Source organism: Penicillium chermesinum (assembly GCF_028974085.1).
Source record: "Penicillium chermesinum strain IBT 19713 chromosome Unknown utg000003l:1.0-5111272.0:1.0-5115320.0, whole genome shotgun sequence".
In the NCBI taxonomy this organism is placed as follows: domain Eukaryota; kingdom Fungi; phylum Ascomycota; class Eurotiomycetes; order Eurotiales; family Aspergillaceae; genus Penicillium; species Penicillium chermesinum.
The window spans coordinates 3,809,899-3,827,436 of record NW_026695313.1 but is presented as its reverse complement, the minus strand read 5'-3'; the positions used below and the strand labels follow the sequence as shown (position 1 = coordinate 3,827,436).

Below are 17,538 nucleotides of genomic sequence, written 5' to 3'. Positions count from 1 at the left end.
CAGGCTGATACCTTGTGGGAGCCCTCTGTTTAGCCAGTTGCCACTGTTTGTTAACCTAAGAGCTCGTTAAGACGATCCCACGCACGAGGAGATATTCTTTCTACGTTTATTGTAAATGACCTCATCCTCACTGTAACAACACGCTCTGGAAACAAATTCAAGCTCATGATCGTTTCTGCAAGTCGGTGGGTCTGACCATTCCTTTTTCAGTATGTGTTGACACTTTCCATCACCTGCTTTCTCATCTTCTCTCTGACCAGTTTTAACCATGCACGGAGGCACTGCTTGACGAACTTTTGCCCCCAGGTGCGCCGCACGTAGTCCTTGGTATGCGGTGACCCGCCTCGGTTGACACAGTACGACTCCATATATATTATCCACAGTCTTCCATAACTGGAGATCTTCTATTAGTGACAAGGTTTCATGTGTGGGATTGTGCAATTGGTGCGATTGGTGTTAGTTGAACATAGCCATACAACGACAATATCCGATATCCATTCTCAAAGACAAGCATAATTGCATTATGTCACGGGCCTGCTCCAAATCTATCCAGGATGTGCTGAAGGCGGTCATCTTGGTTGTATTTTTCAAGCATGTCCATTTCCAAGTACTCCATTCGGTATCCTTTTCGACGCCAAATGCGGCCCAAATACCCCGAATGAGTAGCAGCGTCTCTTCCCAAGGAAGATCAACATCAAGACCGAAGAAGAATCTCCGTAGTCTTTCATTCCCGCTCATAATGTCAGCCAAATCAGCCGCCCCCTTAGCTTTCAAGAAACGAGCTAACACGAGATCATGAACAGTCAAGGATGAGGTTCCATTGTAATTGCCGTCCATTTCCGCTGTCACCAAAGACGGCCCAAATGCTTCGTCAGCTGGGACAACGCGAGCCATTTGCCAATCTATGATTCCAACGATATTCAACTCGTCGTCCACCATCAAGTGATCTCCCTTATCGTCCACATGCTTGAGGTAGAATTGCTCTGTAGCTTCCACTGAATCATGTTTCGGTTTCGCTGCCGCGACCTCTAGCTGAGATTTCATGTAGGAAAACACTATATAGGCATTTGCGGGAAAGGATGCGAAAAGCTGGCCATCAGAAATCAAGGCCATGTTTTGCTCCACGAATGAAGTGTAATAGTCGTTGGATGTATCAAACGGCCCTGAAGGACTCAGAACAAGAAATCGCTCACTAGCAATTGCTGAGACTATTGGCTCGGAAGCCGAAGGGCCGGGGAGGAGGGACCCAGCTTCAGAGAATGGATGGTGTTTGAGCTCAATCAGGATATCTGCCAAGCCGTTCCAAATCCTTTCCTTGTCTTTCTCATCTGCAAAGCGCTTCCCACCGGGGCCTTGCAGGTTCCAAGTCTTGCCAGGCATTTCTTCCATGAGTATATAGCTCACGCCCACCTGGTTTTCGTCCTCGCCCAGGATCCCGTAATCGAAAGCCCGAGGAGCAGGTACTTTGGTCGTTTCGAGGAATTTGAGAGTCGCGTATTCGCTGCGAATTAGGTAGTTGACAAGTGATTGAGGGATACTGCCATTCATTCGGGGCACTCGAAGGAGCCAAACAGAGCCGTTGTTGGTGAAGCGGATTCGAGCATGATAGTTAGCACAGCCCATGAGGGATTCGCGTCCCCATGCTGGTGGGTGCTCAATCTGGCACTGGACACCGCCGTTTAGTTCTGATGCACGCTCGCAAACAGCCTTGTCGTTGATTTTGGCACGAATATTCTTCACTTCAGCATGTACGTTGGCTTCAAATAAATCATCTGGAAGGGGCTAAGTGTTGTCAGAACCCATTTAAGTTTGTGTTTAGTGATAGGACGTACTGTGTGATCGCAAGTATGAAATGGCGGGCGGTGATGGGTTGAGCAGAAATGACCACCGCATCGCTCACAGGGACCAAGCCCCCGGATACTTGGTAGCGACACGTTCGCAAAATCACAAGTAAACAATCTGTCAAGCATCGAGGTCATGCCGAGTTGGGTGGGTGGATTGTACGGTGCGGGGCTCGTGCTAGCTTTCATTAGTTTATTGAGCGGGTCATCTGCGCCTAGACCTTCGTGCAGTCCTGGAGCTATTATCGCCCATGACCGGTCATTGCGCACAATGTATGATTTAGTCTCAATGTCTGGTAGTTATAGCTAGGTGAAAAAGACTGTATTTATAAATATTCTGCACAATACATTTCCAAAATTGGTTGTTTTTCTGTTGACTGGCTTACAAAATCATTGAAAGCAATCTCGTCTTCCAATGGCAAAATTGGAGGGTGCAGAACTTGAAAGATGGAGCTTTATATACGGGAAAAAGAAAAAGAAAATCCAATTTGACAAGAGTGAGATTCGAACTCACGCCCCGAAATCGAGACACGGATGTGTGGATCAGGTGAACCTGAACCGTGCGCCTTGGACCAACTCGGCCATCTTGCCGTTTTGTTTAATTACCAGGCACTACTTTGCTACATCACCATGAAAGATAATTTACTAGGAAGTTATGAAATTCATCAATGGTTCGGCAGGGCAGATCAATAGCCACACGGTCTCTTCCTCAAAGCCGATGAGATTTGCAGTGTGAATCTCACTTTGAAACGTATACAGCTGCAAGCTCCTGATAGGGCCACTCGTAACTGGAGGTGCTAATGGTTCACAGGAATAATATACATAGCGACTCTGCTCCTCCTCCAACGGTTGTTGATCTCACACTCGCTGAACTGCTCGGATTCCTTCAGCAACATAAAACTGATTCGACAATGTTGCGAATGGTATTCCCGTTATTCGGCTCGCCTTTACTGTCAATCGATATAAACTTGGACCCCTCGGTGGAAAGAACAGCCAGTGTGAAGGGCTAAGGTAAGACTTGATTCAATCTATACTAGGCCACGAACTATGTTCGATAAACTGATGCTGATATCCATCTCGACCTATGGACTCGTTGAATTGCGTTTTCGAAGACTATTGTAATTAGTTGATGAGTGACGTCGAGGAAATTGAGAGGATTTGGTGGTGTTCCAGGCCTGGAACCTCGAGTCGATTTCCAACTTGCTCGCTCCCTGGCCCGCCCCCGTCTGAAAATCTGTCTGAAAAGAAACCTGCCTCCTGTGTCTAGTGAGGTCTCAATCGTTCCAGTTCTCGGAAGATCAGGCTAGGCTTGCATTGCCCAGGGACAGTCAAGTAAGGAGTTGTAAATGTTCACTAGGCACAGGCAGCGAGTGGGATCGAAGCGTTGCGAACGAATTCTCTTGGTCTTGAAACAACAAGCATATTGGGTAGAGAGAAATATCGCTATCATGAGCCTAAACAGAAAATCCAGCCCTATAGGCAAAATTGGGACTTGGCATTGGGGAAACAAAGTTCCGCTGACCTGAGCGTATATCGTTGCTTTGTTGATGTTGTTATTGTAAGGTTGTTGTTAGTATTATTACCTGAATGTGTTTTTTTGGGAGTGTCTACTGTACGGACGATAAGTAGCTGGCCTATCCTCGTCGATTAATCTAAGAGAGAAGTGGTTATTGTCGAATATGCTGTGCGGTATTATCGGTAGTTCGGGATATGGATAAATTATCGGTTGTTGACTGGATTAGAGGGTATCGCTCTCTCAGATGTTTTGATAGGGATGGCTCGACTCTGAACGGAAACTTAGTGCTTATCGGCATAGCCGTCGGCTTATACAGACTTAGCGATCGTTATGCTAAGCTTGCCGGATTTTCCGATGGAGAGCGGTATCTAGTAGCTCTATAAATAGAGCGCCGCGATCCGATAGAAATATCGGTCGTAATGGCATTTACCGAGGTGATTTAGGTCTGAAACCGGGGAAGTACGCTGTATTTACGCTTGTAGTGACGTTGTGGTGTGTATCGCAGCAACTGTAGGCAATTTATCGGGCTCTGTGAGAGATAATTCGTTTGAACCGTCGGAGGCCGGGGCCGGCCCCTTACTGAGCTCAGAATATGTACTCTGCCGAATATCTGACCGAGGATCCCTGTGTATATGAATTTCGGCAGGTGGTCGTGTAGGGAGGCGGTGTTGTGAATTGTTTTGGCTATCTAGCCTAGACGGAGGAGCAGGGGTATGAAGTGCACAGGGAGGGGCAGGGCTGCTTCTGATAGGAACTGGGGCTTTGTGATGATGGGATGGGGAGGGCGTCGTCGCGGGATTAGCTTGGGCCGTGAGGGTTGCCATGGCCTGAAGGCTTCAATAGGGAAGGCAGTGACGGACATGTTCCAGGATGGCGCGTGGGAAAGCCTAATGTATGGAGGGGAAGGTATATCTCTTGAGTGCTATGCGTCTGTTGTAATAAAGGGAACGACTAGCCATGGTAGCAGTGTCTGGCAGTTCTGCCGACTTCCTTATAACCTTTGCCTATGGCTTCGATCTCGACGGATAATAGGGGGCTGAGCTCCACAGACCAGACGGGAGGCTCCTTGCCGGTGAATATCCGTCTCCGCCTCTCAGATAGGAGTAATTCGTGCGACAGGCGAAGATAGTTGATTCCATCCGGGCTTGCTCTTCTTTCACATTGGTCCATTCAGCTCCGTCCGCTTACACTGCCCGACTCCCGCTAGTCACGTACTCGGCAGAGTTCGAAAAGCTCTATTCAACGGGAACTTCGCGTATCCTTGACTCTCAGAGAGCACAAGACGTCAGTGACCTTCTAGAGCGATATCAGTTTGGAGCAAAGTAGTGCATCAGGGCGACGAAAAAGCTCTGAGCTGCGCAGGCTACAGTCATGGCCCTTCGACTATAATAGCTTTCAATCCTAGGAGCAACACATTCAAGCCCTTATATATCAGGCTGGCTCGAACGACAGCCCTTTCAAGTAGCGCCCTTTCTCTCCATTCTTCGAGGCCAGACTACCTGTTTCCAGCTGCCCACTTCCCAAGGCAAAGCTGGTTGATCTGCAGACCCTGGAAGAAGTAGCCAACCTTTTGTTTGTAACCCTTCCTAATGATATATCGCCGTACTGCGGATGACTTCTCGTTACTGTCAAAACATGCATTTCCACTGCTGATGTATTCGTCAAATTCCCCCATCGCCTCCAAATTCCTTTCGGAGCTTTTCAACTAAGTGATACTGGCAGACCAAGCCAAAAACGGAAGCGCCGCAACAAGCCAAGCGCCGGGAGAGGCTTAAGTCCTCGAACGCCGCAACATCATGGGCCAACATGCGAGGCGGCTCTACAAAGCAGAACGGGGCATAATACCCAGCCAATCTACCCATCGCAGATTGAAACAGTGGGGCGGTCTAATATCAGCATTGAGCCTTCGCATACTAGTAGCGGCATCCACAACACGTTCCCTGAGTGCCCTGAAGAGGCCAACATGCCTTATCTTACAAGCGAATCTATCTGGGACGGGAAGAGCTGCTTGATTGGTGTGACGGTGTGTGATATTACGCTAAGGAGACAGGAGTCCATGGAGGAAGTTCTTGTTATACGTGTCCCTCGAATCAACAATCAACAATGATCAATTAGCATTTTTACCTTTATCTGTTATCGTGAGACAGATCTGGGCTCGTTCCACGGAACACACGTCATCCGTAATTTGTGGACTGCGTTCACGTGGGTTGCGTCATCATCCTCACCGCTTGCATTCCAATGCGTAGTCTTCGAGGAGTCGCGATATCGCCTCTTATTGGCTGACATCACGGCGCATCCACTCTAGTGGGTCGTTTGGATTCCTAGCTCCGTCATCGTGAAATCATTGAACTCAAAGGACCTGCCATTGATCAGACCTCGATCTGATACTTGACATACTAAGTTTCTTTGTCAAAGCAGCCCCAGGATTATCTACTGCGTAGAATCTCACTGTGCCAATGATATCTGAGAACAGAAGAGGGGGTTTAGAGGTCCAAGTGCTCGGATTCACCCTTTGCTCCAAAAAAACCTGTCTGTTCGAGAACAATAAATTACGGAGCGAAAATTTTTTTGGTATCTGCCGGAGGGGGGCATTCCCCGCTTTTCCGTCATATTCGATGATGGGGATTGGACCGAGACGTATCAGACCCCAACCTGTCTGTCTCCAGGGTTGACACCCGGACCCCGCGAGCCCCCCATTGAAGTACAGTCGCAGTTTCGCGGTCTACTTGTATGTACGCAGGGTTGACACGGTCCAGGTGTTCACAAGTGAGGACTCAAAATCTCCTAGATTGGTCTCATTTTGAGATCGCACGAAACAGGAGAAAGAAACTGGAGTCGGATCTGCATGCACGACCGGTCCAGACTTGGAGTAGAGCTGTTCAACTGGTTTTGGTCCGGTACGATACTATGGGTTGAAGGGTGGAGGACCGGCTACAGCTCCCGGTACGGATCCTTTTCAGCGCGTCGTATGCACTCGCGCACTCCCCTAGCGCGGAAATTGTATTGATAGGAGGTGGCTGGTATGTATCCTAAGAGTTGAATGTAATTCGCAGAGGTGCCCTAGACTTTTAGGAGACCATGTTACTGGATACCTGATGCTACTCCAAGTTCAGAGTGGCAATGGACCCAGTAACTATCTCACACGACTCGCGTCGCCTGAGTCAGCACTGTAACGGTAACCAATGGAACAGCATACAGAGACCGCAAAATACAAAACAGGGCCCGTGGGGCGACCCACTGGACGTATTTGTTCGTAATCCAGCCGTATCCTGCCCGAATCTGGAGTATTTCCAATCATTAATTTCGTTTATTTTCCAAGATCCATAATTTCCCGCGTTACTTTCGTTACTTAAGCGTTTTGCTCCCCCCAGGGCTAAATTGTCGTCATCCCCCTCCGCCTCTACGTCACTTTCCTTCTTCTCACTTTCCAGACGCTGCAGCCACCGTGCCCTATACGGAGATCGCGCTCTCGCCGTGTACAATCCGCTAAATTCTTGTGCTCGACTTCACGATAATGTCTGCCGCTGTTGCCCCCAGCGTGTCGACCATTTCGAATACATTGTCCACCATGGATTCTAAGAAAAATTCAAAAGAAGGTGAGGCAGCGCCCGTGACCCCCAAATCTCCATCCCTGCGGCACCATAGAAAAATGAACAACGCACTCAACCACCTCCCTTCCATCATATACATAAAGTATTGTATATGTGGGAATCTGTGGGAGGATTGTGGATGATCCATTAAACGCCTTGCCCGGAAACCCCCCTTTTGGCGAGGTCAATCGCCACCGAGGCACCTGATACTTTTAACCAGGTCCTCTTCCGTTGAGATGATCTCACAACTGGCGTCATCGATCTTCCACACTCCTCTCTACAATGAAAGCCACTCGATTTCGGAGCCCAACTGGTACCTTTACACATGCGCTCATTGCGCTCAGTCATTTCGTCCTTGTCGCATGCATACTAATCCTCGCTCGATAGACTCGCAGGTCGCGTCTTCAGCAGAGAAGCCGAATGAGAGCCAAACGTCCCTGGCTCCCCCCCCACGACCCGCCGCGACTACTGCCAGTGACACCCCCGACTACTTCAATTCGGTTCACAACCCCTTCTCACTGGAGCCCAACCCGTTTGAGCAATCGTTCAGCGGGAACTCTGGCGATACCCCCGGGAAGTCGCTGCTGCCACCCGTCGCAGCCCTCGCATCGCCAGCCCTCGGCGGCTCAAGTTCTGGCGGTGGTTACAACTGGTCCAACTCTCTGCGCTCCGGGCCTTTGAGCCCCGCCATGCTTCCCGGCCCAACTGGATCAAATGATTACTTCGACAGTATCGGCAGAGGCTTCCCGACCCCTAACGAATCCTCCCTCCGGACTGGCTTGACCCCTGGTGGTGGGGGCTCTATGTTCCCTGCCCCAAGCCCAAACTCACAGGCTTTGCTGCAGCAACTCCAAGGTGGAGGCGCGACCCCATCCACGATCGAATTCCACCGTACCGCGCTGGCCGCAAAGAAGGGTAGCAACGCCAACGGTAATGAACAGGAAGGCGCCGCAACCATGGATGTAAAACCTGGCCAGCCGGAAGCTGCCGATCAGTTCACCCAACACGATGCCGCTGATGCCGCCAACGGTCTCTTCATGCTCGCGAAGGGTGGTCAGAACAACAACATGCAGCAAATGAACCAGGGTGCCTTGCAAAACGAAACTCGTTCCGCAGCAGCTCGTCGCGTCTCACAGAATACAAACGGCACCAGCACAGGTGGGGATGGCTCGGAGCAGGAGATGGCGAAGCCTGCTGCTAAGGGTAAAGGCAAAAAGAATGCTAAAGCGTCTACCCCCGCAAACAACCGACGTAAGGCGGATGATATGGCCAAGGGACCGAATAAGAAGGCGAAGACCGCTACGGAGGAACCACAATCCGAGATGGATTCCGACGAGGAAGACATGAAGATGAAGACTGGAGGAGGAGACCCGAAGAAGATGACCGATGATGAGAAGAGAAAGAACTTCCTGGAGCGTAACCGGTATGCTTTACGGATCCACCCCGGCCCGCCTTTTTTTTTTTGGGGGCAGTTTGCTAACAGTCTAAATCCAGTGTTGCCGCTCTCAAATGTCGTCAGCGAAAGAAGCAATGGTTGGCCAACCTCCAAGCTAAGGTTGAGCTTTTTACCACTGAGAATGATGCTCTGACAGCCACGGTCACTCAACTCCGTGAAGAGATCGTCAACCTCAAGACCCTCTTGCTAGCGCACAAAGACTGCCCAGTTTCCCAGGCCCAAGGCATTGGCCCATTGATGATGAACGGAATGTCTGCCGGCTTCGACCACCATGGCTATAGCATCCCCGGGGGTATGGGCATGCAGCCTGGTGCGATTCCTGCTCAAGGCATGCGTCGGGCATAAGGGCTAGCCCCGACCGTTTCTTCCTCCATGGATAGAGCTTTTCATCTTTGCTCGACCGCAAGCATGGCTTAACAAGGCCGTTGCTTAGACTAGGCGGCTCACTTTTTTTCTGCCGGAGATGTACGTTCTTTCTCCGGCACTCTTTTTAGTGCTTCGGCGAAATCCTCGCTGGCACATGGCATTGGCAGGTGTTTATGATCCACACGATTTAAGATTGGCGGGCTGAAACCCGATGGTCTGCACCAAAATGGATTTCATCCAGTCTCGAGGGGCGCGTCATTCTGGCGTCTTGAGGTTATTGCGGCTGCTTCAGGATTGCTTTGGTTTCTGATGGCTCTCAACGTATCTTTTCTCTTTTCACGGCTTCCTTCACCAACTTCCTCCGTTTGTATTCTTTTCGATCCTTTTTGTCCTCACATTCTTAATATCTTCTTGATGCCCTATGGGAAATGGTCCCTTCTTCTCTTCGCTTGTCTAATACTTGGAGGGCCCGCGGGTGCTTGTCTTCTCCTTTCTCGTTCGATTCGAATCGGGTTGCTCGTTGAGAGAAATGATTTCTAGGTGGCGTTCTAGGTGGTTTCGTGATGTTCTGTTTGATTAGTTTCCTTGATTTGGGATCTCTGAGCAATTGAAAACGTGGCTCTGCAGTTGAATCCAAATTCGCATTCAAAACCCGTTGTTAAATACCTATCAAGTATGCCCTGGAGAGGAGAGTATACTTTAATGTGTAGACTTGGATTATTGGCTGATAACGTTTGATAAGAGACGCGTAGCAAACACCCCAAACATCACAAACACGACCCCGGCAGCCGCATGAACTCTTATCACTTAAGGTACTAGGGCTGCGGTAATTGGAACAAGCCCTGCATAGACCGGGGGCATTGACGTCTTGCAAATAACAGAGGCCAACAATCTGCTCTATTTCGAAACCGAAGCGGTAACCCTCGACCTTGTGGCCCAACTGGGCACCCACATACACTGAAGGAAACAAACCTCGGCGCGACGAGCCTCCAGAAAGTAACCGCCACAAAGCCCGTTTAGTCTCTCTACTGGGGCCTAGGGCAGAAGGATGTCAGTCTCGACCCGGCAGCCTGCTCGCCCACGACGAATTGACGATGCACTCTCGCAACTCGTCGACTCCCTAACCCCGCCGCTCCCCATCACCGCCCTCCAAGACGATGACCTCTCCGATGTCGACGAAGCCCTCGCTGCCGCCGAAGAACGCCGCCATGCTGTCCAGCTTGAACACGCCTGGCACATCCTCGACACCCATCCCAATGCCCCTACCAATCCGGCCGACGCGGCCTCCCCAGGTGGCCGCCGTGGCACTATCTCCGACAACGTCAACAATGCCGCCGACCTGATCAAGCGCAAATTGCGACGCGAGCATGCGAGCCCCGAGCTGGCTGTCAAGTTCTCAAACTTGTACTCCAAGCTTCTGACCCAGCCCGTCCTTTCGCAAAAATGGGGCATTCTGTACCTCCTCTACAAGCTATCTGGGGACTCCGAGCACGACCCCAATGACCGCAGCCGAAGCCCGCTCATGGATGACGGGAACTTACACAACATGCTTGGTCGGGGAAGGAGCGCAGGGCGCTCGGCAGGCGCACGCGCCGTGGACTCTGAGGACGACGACGGGCCTGCCGTCAGCTCGTCTGCGTCCCAGCGACCCCCGCAGGCATCCCGAGCCGAGCGGCAGAGCACGCTGCGCGAGGAGTGGGAGGCAGAGTTAGGCGCGTACGAGAAGGAGAAAGAGCGTGTGCGCGAGGGAAATGCGTACCAGTCTAGCTTTCACGAGGCGTCGGCTGATCGGGACGAGGATAGAATGCGGCCATCGACGGCCAAGCCGTCGTTCAATGAAGCGCCGCCTGATTCTGTAGAGAATAGGCTCCTGCGAGATCTGCCGTTCAATCTACAGGGGCTGTCTTCCAGCCATATGCATTTTGAGTCGGACTCTGCGATCGACTTGCCGAACAACTTGCCGGTGCCGATGATTTCATTGTTGAATTCTTTGGCTGAACCGTGCCTTCTGTATAAGGAGCTGTCTATTTTTGTGGAGAGCTCGGAAGGTGGTCTTGTGAATCAGAGCTTGCGGGCTGCTATTGCGAATGAACTGCGTTCCTACCTTGGGCTGGTTGCGACGCTTGAGGCGGAAATTCGCCAGGCACTTGTTGCTATTGGGGATGCGAGTAATATCAAGGGCATGAGGAAAGGAGGTGTCACTCTGAAACGGTGCATGGTTTGGACTAGGGATGCTACAATGGCGCTCCGGTTGATGAGTATTATTGTGGAAGAATCGCGAGGTAGGCCGTTCGAAGCCATTGCTGACTTTGGACTAAAATGCTGATACTCCTCTCTAGATAAGAAGGGAGGTCAATTGATTTCTCTAATCCATGGCTACTCTTCGTCGCATGGGGACCCGTTTGTGGGCGCATTTGCTGAGAAGCTACTAGCTCATGTCACGCAGCCTTTCTACGACATGCTGTGGTCATGGATCTATGAGGGCGAGTTGACAGATCCGTACCAAGAATTCTTCGTTGCAGAACGTCCGCCCGAGCATTCCAATGAAGATCCAAGACGTTTTGCGTCAAGTGTCTGGGAATCCAAATACAAGCTGAGTGAAGATATGCTTCCATCAATCATCACTCAGGAGTTTGCCAAGAAAGTCTTCCTTATTGGCAAATCTTTGAACTTCATTCGATATGGCTGTGGTGATTCTGCGTGGGTAGAAGCTTACTCTAAAGAAACGTCGAAAGAACTTCGATATGGCGATACTGCAACCCTTGAGACCTCGATTGACGAGGCTTACAAGACCACTATGGAAAGACTGATCCATCTCATGGACACCAAATTCAAACTCTTCGAGCATCTACGGGCGTTGAAGAAGTATCTCCTCCTTGGGCAAGGGGACTTTATCGCCCTGCTCATGGAATCTCTCGCCACAAACTTGGACCGGCCTGCCAACTCGCAGTATCGACATACTCTAACTGCACAATTGGAACATGCCATTCGGGCATCCAATGCGCAATATGACCCCCCAGATGTGCTCCGGCGGTTAGACGCACGTATGCTTGAACTCAGTCACGGCGAGATTGGGTGGGACTGCTTTACATTGGAATACAAGATCGATGCCCCAGTTGATGTTGTTATCACCCCCTACGGTTCCACTCAATATCTCAAAGTCTTCAACTTCCTCTGGCGAGTGAAGCGGGTCGAATTCGCACTAACTAGCACCTGGCGACGCTGTATGACCGGTGCACGAGGCGTGCTCGCCAATGTGGACGATAAGGTCGGCCCAGATTGGAAGCGCGCCCGCTGCGTCACAGCTGAAATGATCCACTTTGTCTGCCAGCTGCAGTTCTACATCCTCTTCGAGGTGATCGAGTCCAGCTGGGATACTCTGCAGGCGGCCATCTCCAAGCCTGGCTGTACGCTGGACGATCTGATCGAGGCACACAGAGCATATCTTGATGCCATTACTCACAAGGGCCTTCTAGGCTCTGCTTCCTCACGCCACGGCATGTCCACATCTGCCTCCGCCCGAGGACCCGAGGAAAGCTTCCTCAGCCAGCTACACCAGATCCTGAAGATTATGCTTGCATATAAGGATGCCGTCGATGGCCTCTACTCCTTCTCCGTGGCCGAATTCACTCGCCGGCAGGAGCTCAACGCAAAAATCGAAACACGCACTGCCCAAGGTCGCTGGGGTGTTACGGAGCGCGATATCCTGCCCCGCCGCGCAAATAGCCGCGGTGGATCAACGCCTGATCTCAGACCTGCAAGCTCTGGTCCGGACGGCATCGATACTCCGCTCCCACTATCGGCACAGGATTTGGCAGCAGACGACCACATGCTTACCTCTCTTCGCAGCCGCCTGCGCGAGCTCTCGGCTGATTTCCGCTCACGACTTAATATCCTTCTAGGTGACCTGGCATATCAGCCTGACGTAGACATGCGCTTCTTGGGTGTCGTGATGAACTTCAATGATGTCTACGAGCCGGTGAAGCCGCGCCGTCGTTCTGCAGCGCCTAGTTCTAGGGACAAGGAAAAAGAGCGAGAACGAGAGCGAAGTAAAAGGAAGGCTGCTGCTGCTAGTGCCGCTGGCTCTGCCGCTACTGGATCAGGTACTGAAGGGAGTGCTGCAAAAGAGCCGCGGAGAGAGCGAAGGGAAGCACCGGAATAAGCTGTTGTGTAAAGATGGGGGCGTTCATGGACGGCTATTAGGGCTTGCTAGTCGGGATTCAGGCGATAGAGTAGTGGATTAATACCCCTTTCATGTGAGACGAATTTGAGGCCCCTTCGAGGCCTAGTATTGGCTTTCTTCTTTTTATACCATCGAAATACAGTTGGAATCTGTCTGATTCTAATCGCAAGTGCTGTTTACACTTCAGCCTTATCAGCTGCAGAGATCCTCAGCCTTATCAAAGCCGCCCGGCAGAAAAAAAATAGTCGGGCTTCGATCTGAAGGACGTTCGAGCGTCGCTGTCTTGACTCATTAACAGATTGTGCTTTTTCACTCACGAATATCACAAAATTTTATATTCAATTCGGGTCACGGCTCCTGGGGTACCTGTCGGATACCTTCCATCATGGCAACAACAGATTCTTCAAAGTCACCCCGGCCAGAAAAAAAAGAGCGCTCAAAGCGCAAGTCTGCCCTAGAAGAGAACCTCGACATGTCCGACGAATCAATCCCTAGTCAATCCAAGAGCTCTGAAAGGGACCAAAAAAAAGCGAAAGCCCGAATCCGAAGAAGACGACGGTCTCTCGACCAAAAAACGCCGGCACACCAAAACCCGCGAAAGCGACGACGACCTCCCCAAAAGGGAATCCAAGAAGCGCGTCTCCTTCGGCGCAGGCACAAAAGACAACGATGGCTCTCAGCCCAGCGACAGCTCTGACGAAGCAGACAATGAAGCCGACGACAGCAGCGACACGGTGACGAACGCGGAAGACTCGGAGGCCCGCGCAGACAACGAGAAGGCGCTGGAGGAAATGCGCAAGCGCAAGCGCGAGAAGAAGAAGGAGCGCAAGAATAAAGCGCCAGACTCATCAGCCCATATCCATGAGACGCCTATTCTCTCGTACCTGACACACTACTACCGGGGTCGAGCGTCGTGGAAATTCCAGAAGAATCGGGAGACGAATCTGTTCAAGCATCTTTATTCGGCGGAGCATGTGCCGGCACGCTATAATGCGCCGCTTTTGACGTACTTGCAGGGCTTGAAGGGTGATGCCGCAAAGGCGCGGTTGAGGGAGGGGGCTGTGGAGGTTGCTAGGGCTGATGTGGAGGCCGGGGAGAAAGCTGGAGCTGATGATGAGTACCAAGAGGCTGTGGATACGTTCCGGAGTGCTTTGCCTGCAGGAGGAGAGGAGTTGAATTCGCTTGGATTGGCTGAGGGTTTGAGCGCGGACAAACGCACTCGTCTTCAGAAACGACTACGGGCTGAGCTGGTATTCTTTGCTGTTACGGCCGAGCTGTTCAACATGGAGGCTGCTCGGCCGAAGAAGGTCGAGGCTAAGCCTGAGCCGGTCACTAAGAAGCGGAAGAACCGGACTGCTGTGATTGATGTCTCAAGTAGCAGCGAAGACGAGACGTCTAGTTCCGGGTCCAGCGACAGTGGCAGCGATAGTAGCAGTGACAGTAGCAGCGACAGCGACGAGGATGGTGATGATTCTGCTACTCCTGCTACTCCTGCGATAAAGGGAAATACTGATACAGACGAGACTTCTTCATCAGAGAGCAGCAGTGACGACGACGCCGCAGCCCCGGCTCCTGCTCCCACACCGGCACCTGCTCCGAAGAAAATACTCTCTAAAAAGGAGCAGCTCAAAGAGAAGAAGAAAGAAGAAAAGAAATTGAAGAAGCAGGCCGCGCAGGCCGCTCAGCCTGCCCCGGCCAAGAACAAGAAAACGCAAAAGCGGAAGCTTCGAACTGCCCAAATCGAGATCTCCAGCAGTGAGAGCGACAGTGATTAGGTTCGCCACTGGGGTCGTACGCTTTCTTTTGTCTTTATTGGTTACGGTGTTAGTATAGTCAAAAGTTGCATATAGATACCATGGACTGCATGAAGATGTATCTTTGTTCGAACAGCTCAGTTCCACTGTAGAAATTGAAGATGAGGTGATCAGCATCATTCCAAAATATTCAATTTCTATGAATTTCAGATTTTATTCTAAATACGCGTTCTTCTTTCCTACGAATGACTTTTCTTTGTAGCCCACGTTGTGTACCAACTGCCAGTGGGAATGGACCATCACACCGCCTTTGGGTGCCCCAAGCTCAAAGCTCAAGCTCACTAGGCATCGGCTGGCACGCGTCACTGGCCATTCTCCCCATCCACCTCATCTACCTCTTCTCCATCCCACCCCTACAGCCTCTCTCTCTCTCTTCCTCCTGCCACAAGCCACTTTCAATACCGCCACTATGTCTGGTAAGAACATTCCAAGCCTGGCCTGGCCCGGCCTGACGACATCTCAGCTGACCTTCATCTTCTCCGCAGCAGGGTACGACAGACATATCACTATCTTCTCCGACCAGGGTCGACTGTACCAAGTCGGTAAGTGCCAGGTTGCTCGTCGATCTTCGAAACCGCAGACCCCGAGAACCACAGACGCCCCACGGCACCATGCTCATCGCTGACAACCTTGCTATCCAGAATATGCCTTCAAGGCTATCACTTCGGCCAATATCACTTCCATCGGCGTGAGGGGAAAGGACTGCGCTGTCGTCCTCTCCCAGAAGAAAGTTGCTGTAAGCGATATGTCGAATCCTTGATGCCGTGCCATTGCTATGAGCTGACATCCGCTCCCCTCGCAGGACAAACTGATCGACCCATCCTCCGTGTCACACATCTTCAAGATCTCGCCCTCTGTGGGCTGCGTTATGACCGGTTCGATCGCAGATGCCCGCGCTTCGGTGGATCGAGCTCGCGGTGAAGCGGCCGAGTTCCGATACAAGTTTGGATATGAGATGCCCTGTGATGTTCTCGCCAAGCGATTGGCGAATATCAACCAAGTCTACACACAACGAGTAAGTCCTTCTCTTTGATCGTTCATGCTCTGGGGGGATATCGGGCTGCTTCCCAGCGAAAGTCCCCCTCTGCAGCCCCACCACCAATCAATTGGAGATAGCTTTGCTGATACAATTCCCTCATTGCAGGCTTACATGCGACCACTAGGTGTTGCAACTACTCTGATCTCTGTCGATGATGAGAAAGGCCCACAACTGTACAAGTGCGACCCGGCTGGTTACTACGTTGGGTACAAGGCGACCGCCTCCGGACCCAAGCAGCAGGAGGCGCTAAATCACCTCGAGAAGAAGCTGAAGAACAAGGATGCCGCCCCTGGAAACTGGGAAGAAGTGGTGGAGCTGGGCATTACAGCTCTCAGCAACGTGTTGAGTGTGGACTTTAAAAAGCATGAGCTGGAGATTGGCATTGTCGGTGGACCGCAGATCGAAGGCGAAGGCACCACTACGGAATTCCGTGCCCTGACAGAGGAGGAGATCGACGAACGGTTGCAGGCCATAGCCGAGAAGGACTAAATGTGAACCACCTGCTATCCCGCAGGAGCTGTGGGAAGCATGACGTTGCGGAAGGAGAGCCAACCGAACAGCTCCGGCTCAAGATGCGTATGAGATAACTTCTATCTAAATTTCCCCCTCCCCCTTTCTTATTCTAGAGAGAAAGAGAGCATGACGAATGATCGAATCGATTGGTTTCCATCATGAGAGCTAGTTTCCCAGTGGGGTTTCATCTATGTAGTGCCAGGCTTCTGAGTTGTTCAGCATCTGCATTCCCTGCAGGACGTTGTGTTTTGGCTTGCGCAGGGGAACTCAGCAGAATAATTGACCTGGACCTTTTTTTTTTGCCACAGTGAGATTGATCACATTGATCGCAAAAAAGAGGAGAGGAAGAAGATTTTAGATAGAAGCAATTGCTTTCTCAGCTGTTGGCGGAAACGCCACATGTGGCTCGGCTCCAACGTGGCTGGGGCGCAACCCTGGAAGATCGGCTCCAGCTGAATGCTGCCAAGTAGGGTTTGTGGAGTTCACGAACTGGCCCAGATTTGGAGGATTGTGCTTCGAAGATTTACTTTTGGACCGAGATTTTCCATGATCTCGTCACTACCCCATGAGGGTTAGCGGCCTGCTAATCCACGAGGCATTGTTCGTCCCCACTATGGAGTCCTTCGGTGGGTTGACCCTGTCACCAATCAACGACTGTAAGCGCCCTGGTTCTTGACATGACTGACTCGTCCAGGAACTCAATCTCGTGGCGGGCTCCACCGCCCTACAATCCCGGGATCCCAGATCCAAGTCGCATATCCGGATGAAGCTCGGTGTCTCTACGAGTTTCCATGAAGGGCTAATTTCTGACAGATCCGTCGTCTTGGGATCGGGTCAGCTGTGGGTGGCTTTTGGGGAGGCTTGCAGGAGTAGCAGCCGTTGACGGGGGACTCGGGAGCTCTTGCCCTGGGGCCCACGCAGTTTTGCATTTCCAGCTTGTCTTGGTCCTCCCACTCGTTCCTGCATGCGCTTTGCCCTCCAGCCATTGGCGCGACTAAATTCTGTCCGTTGATCTCCAGTTCCTCTCTGCTGTCATTCCTTTCCTCTTTGCTTTTTATTCGCTTTTATTGTTTTTCTGATCATCCCCCACCCCCCTTTACCTTTTCCTACATTCCTCTTTCGATTTTTTATACAATTTACATTAATCTGGATCGGCCAATGAGATCTCCTGACTGCCCTATCCCCTTTCCAACAGGCCTATCTTTATATCATTTGCTGTC

At 51.3% G+C, this 17,538-nt stretch overlaps 6 protein-coding genes across 6 annotated transcripts; 4 read left to right on the top strand and 2 right to left on the bottom strand.

Annotated features, from left to right (window-relative positions):
- Nucleotides 1-456: 456 nt before the first annotated feature.
- On the bottom strand, nt 457-2,030 carry N7468_004378 (uncharacterized protein; the record flags this gene model as incomplete). The annotated part of the gene is made up of 2 exons (XM_058473675.1): nt 457-1,782; nt 1,833-2,030. 2 exons carry the CDS (start codon nt 2,028-2,030, stop codon nt 457-459), a joined length of 1,524 nt encoding a protein of 507 aa, XP_058332678.1.
- Nucleotides 2,031-3,827: 1,797 nt separating this feature from the next.
- N7468_004377 (uncharacterized protein) lies at nt 3,828-4,181 on the bottom strand (the record flags this gene model as incomplete). The annotated part of the gene is made up of 1 exon (XM_058473674.1): nt 3,828-4,181. The coding sequence occupies one exon, from the start codon at nt 4,179-4,181 to the stop codon at nt 3,828-3,830; it is 354 nt and encodes a 117-aa protein (XP_058332677.1).
- Nucleotides 4,182-7,309: 3,128 nt separating this feature from the next.
- On the top strand, nt 7,310-8,748 carry atfA (bZIP transcription factor atfA; the record flags this gene model as incomplete). The annotated part of the gene is made up of 2 exons (XM_058473673.1): nt 7,310-8,370; nt 8,442-8,748. The coding sequence occupies 2 exons, from the start codon at nt 7,310-7,312 to the stop codon at nt 8,746-8,748; spliced, it is 1,368 nt and encodes a 455-aa protein (XP_058332676.1).
- A 1,069-nt stretch (nt 8,749-9,817) lies between these two features.
- Nucleotides 9,818-12,931, top strand: N7468_004375 (uncharacterized protein; the record flags this gene model as incomplete). Its single annotated transcript, XM_058473672.1, has 2 exons — nt 9,818-11,051; nt 11,109-12,931. The coding sequence occupies 2 exons, from the start codon at nt 9,818-9,820 to the stop codon at nt 12,929-12,931; spliced, it is 3,057 nt and encodes a 1,018-aa protein (XP_058332675.1).
- Nucleotides 12,932-13,337: 406 nt separating this feature from the next.
- On the top strand, nt 13,338-14,727 carry N7468_004374 (WKF domain-containing protein; the record flags this gene model as incomplete). Its single annotated transcript, XM_058473671.1, is given in 2 exon segments — nt 13,338-13,446; nt 13,460-14,727. The coding sequence occupies 2 exon segments, from the start codon at nt 13,338-13,340 to the stop codon at nt 14,725-14,727; spliced, it is 1,377 nt and encodes a 458-aa protein (XP_058332674.1).
- Nucleotides 14,728-15,175: 448 nt separating this feature from the next.
- Nucleotides 15,176-16,294, top strand: prs2 (proteasome core particle subunit alpha 1; the record flags this gene model as incomplete). Its single annotated transcript, XM_058473670.1, has 4 exons — nt 15,176-15,308; nt 15,408-15,502; nt 15,569-15,781; nt 15,911-16,294. 4 exons carry the CDS (start codon nt 15,176-15,178, stop codon nt 16,292-16,294), a joined length of 825 nt encoding a protein of 274 aa, XP_058332673.1.
- Nucleotides 16,295-17,538: the final 1,244 nt, after the last annotated feature.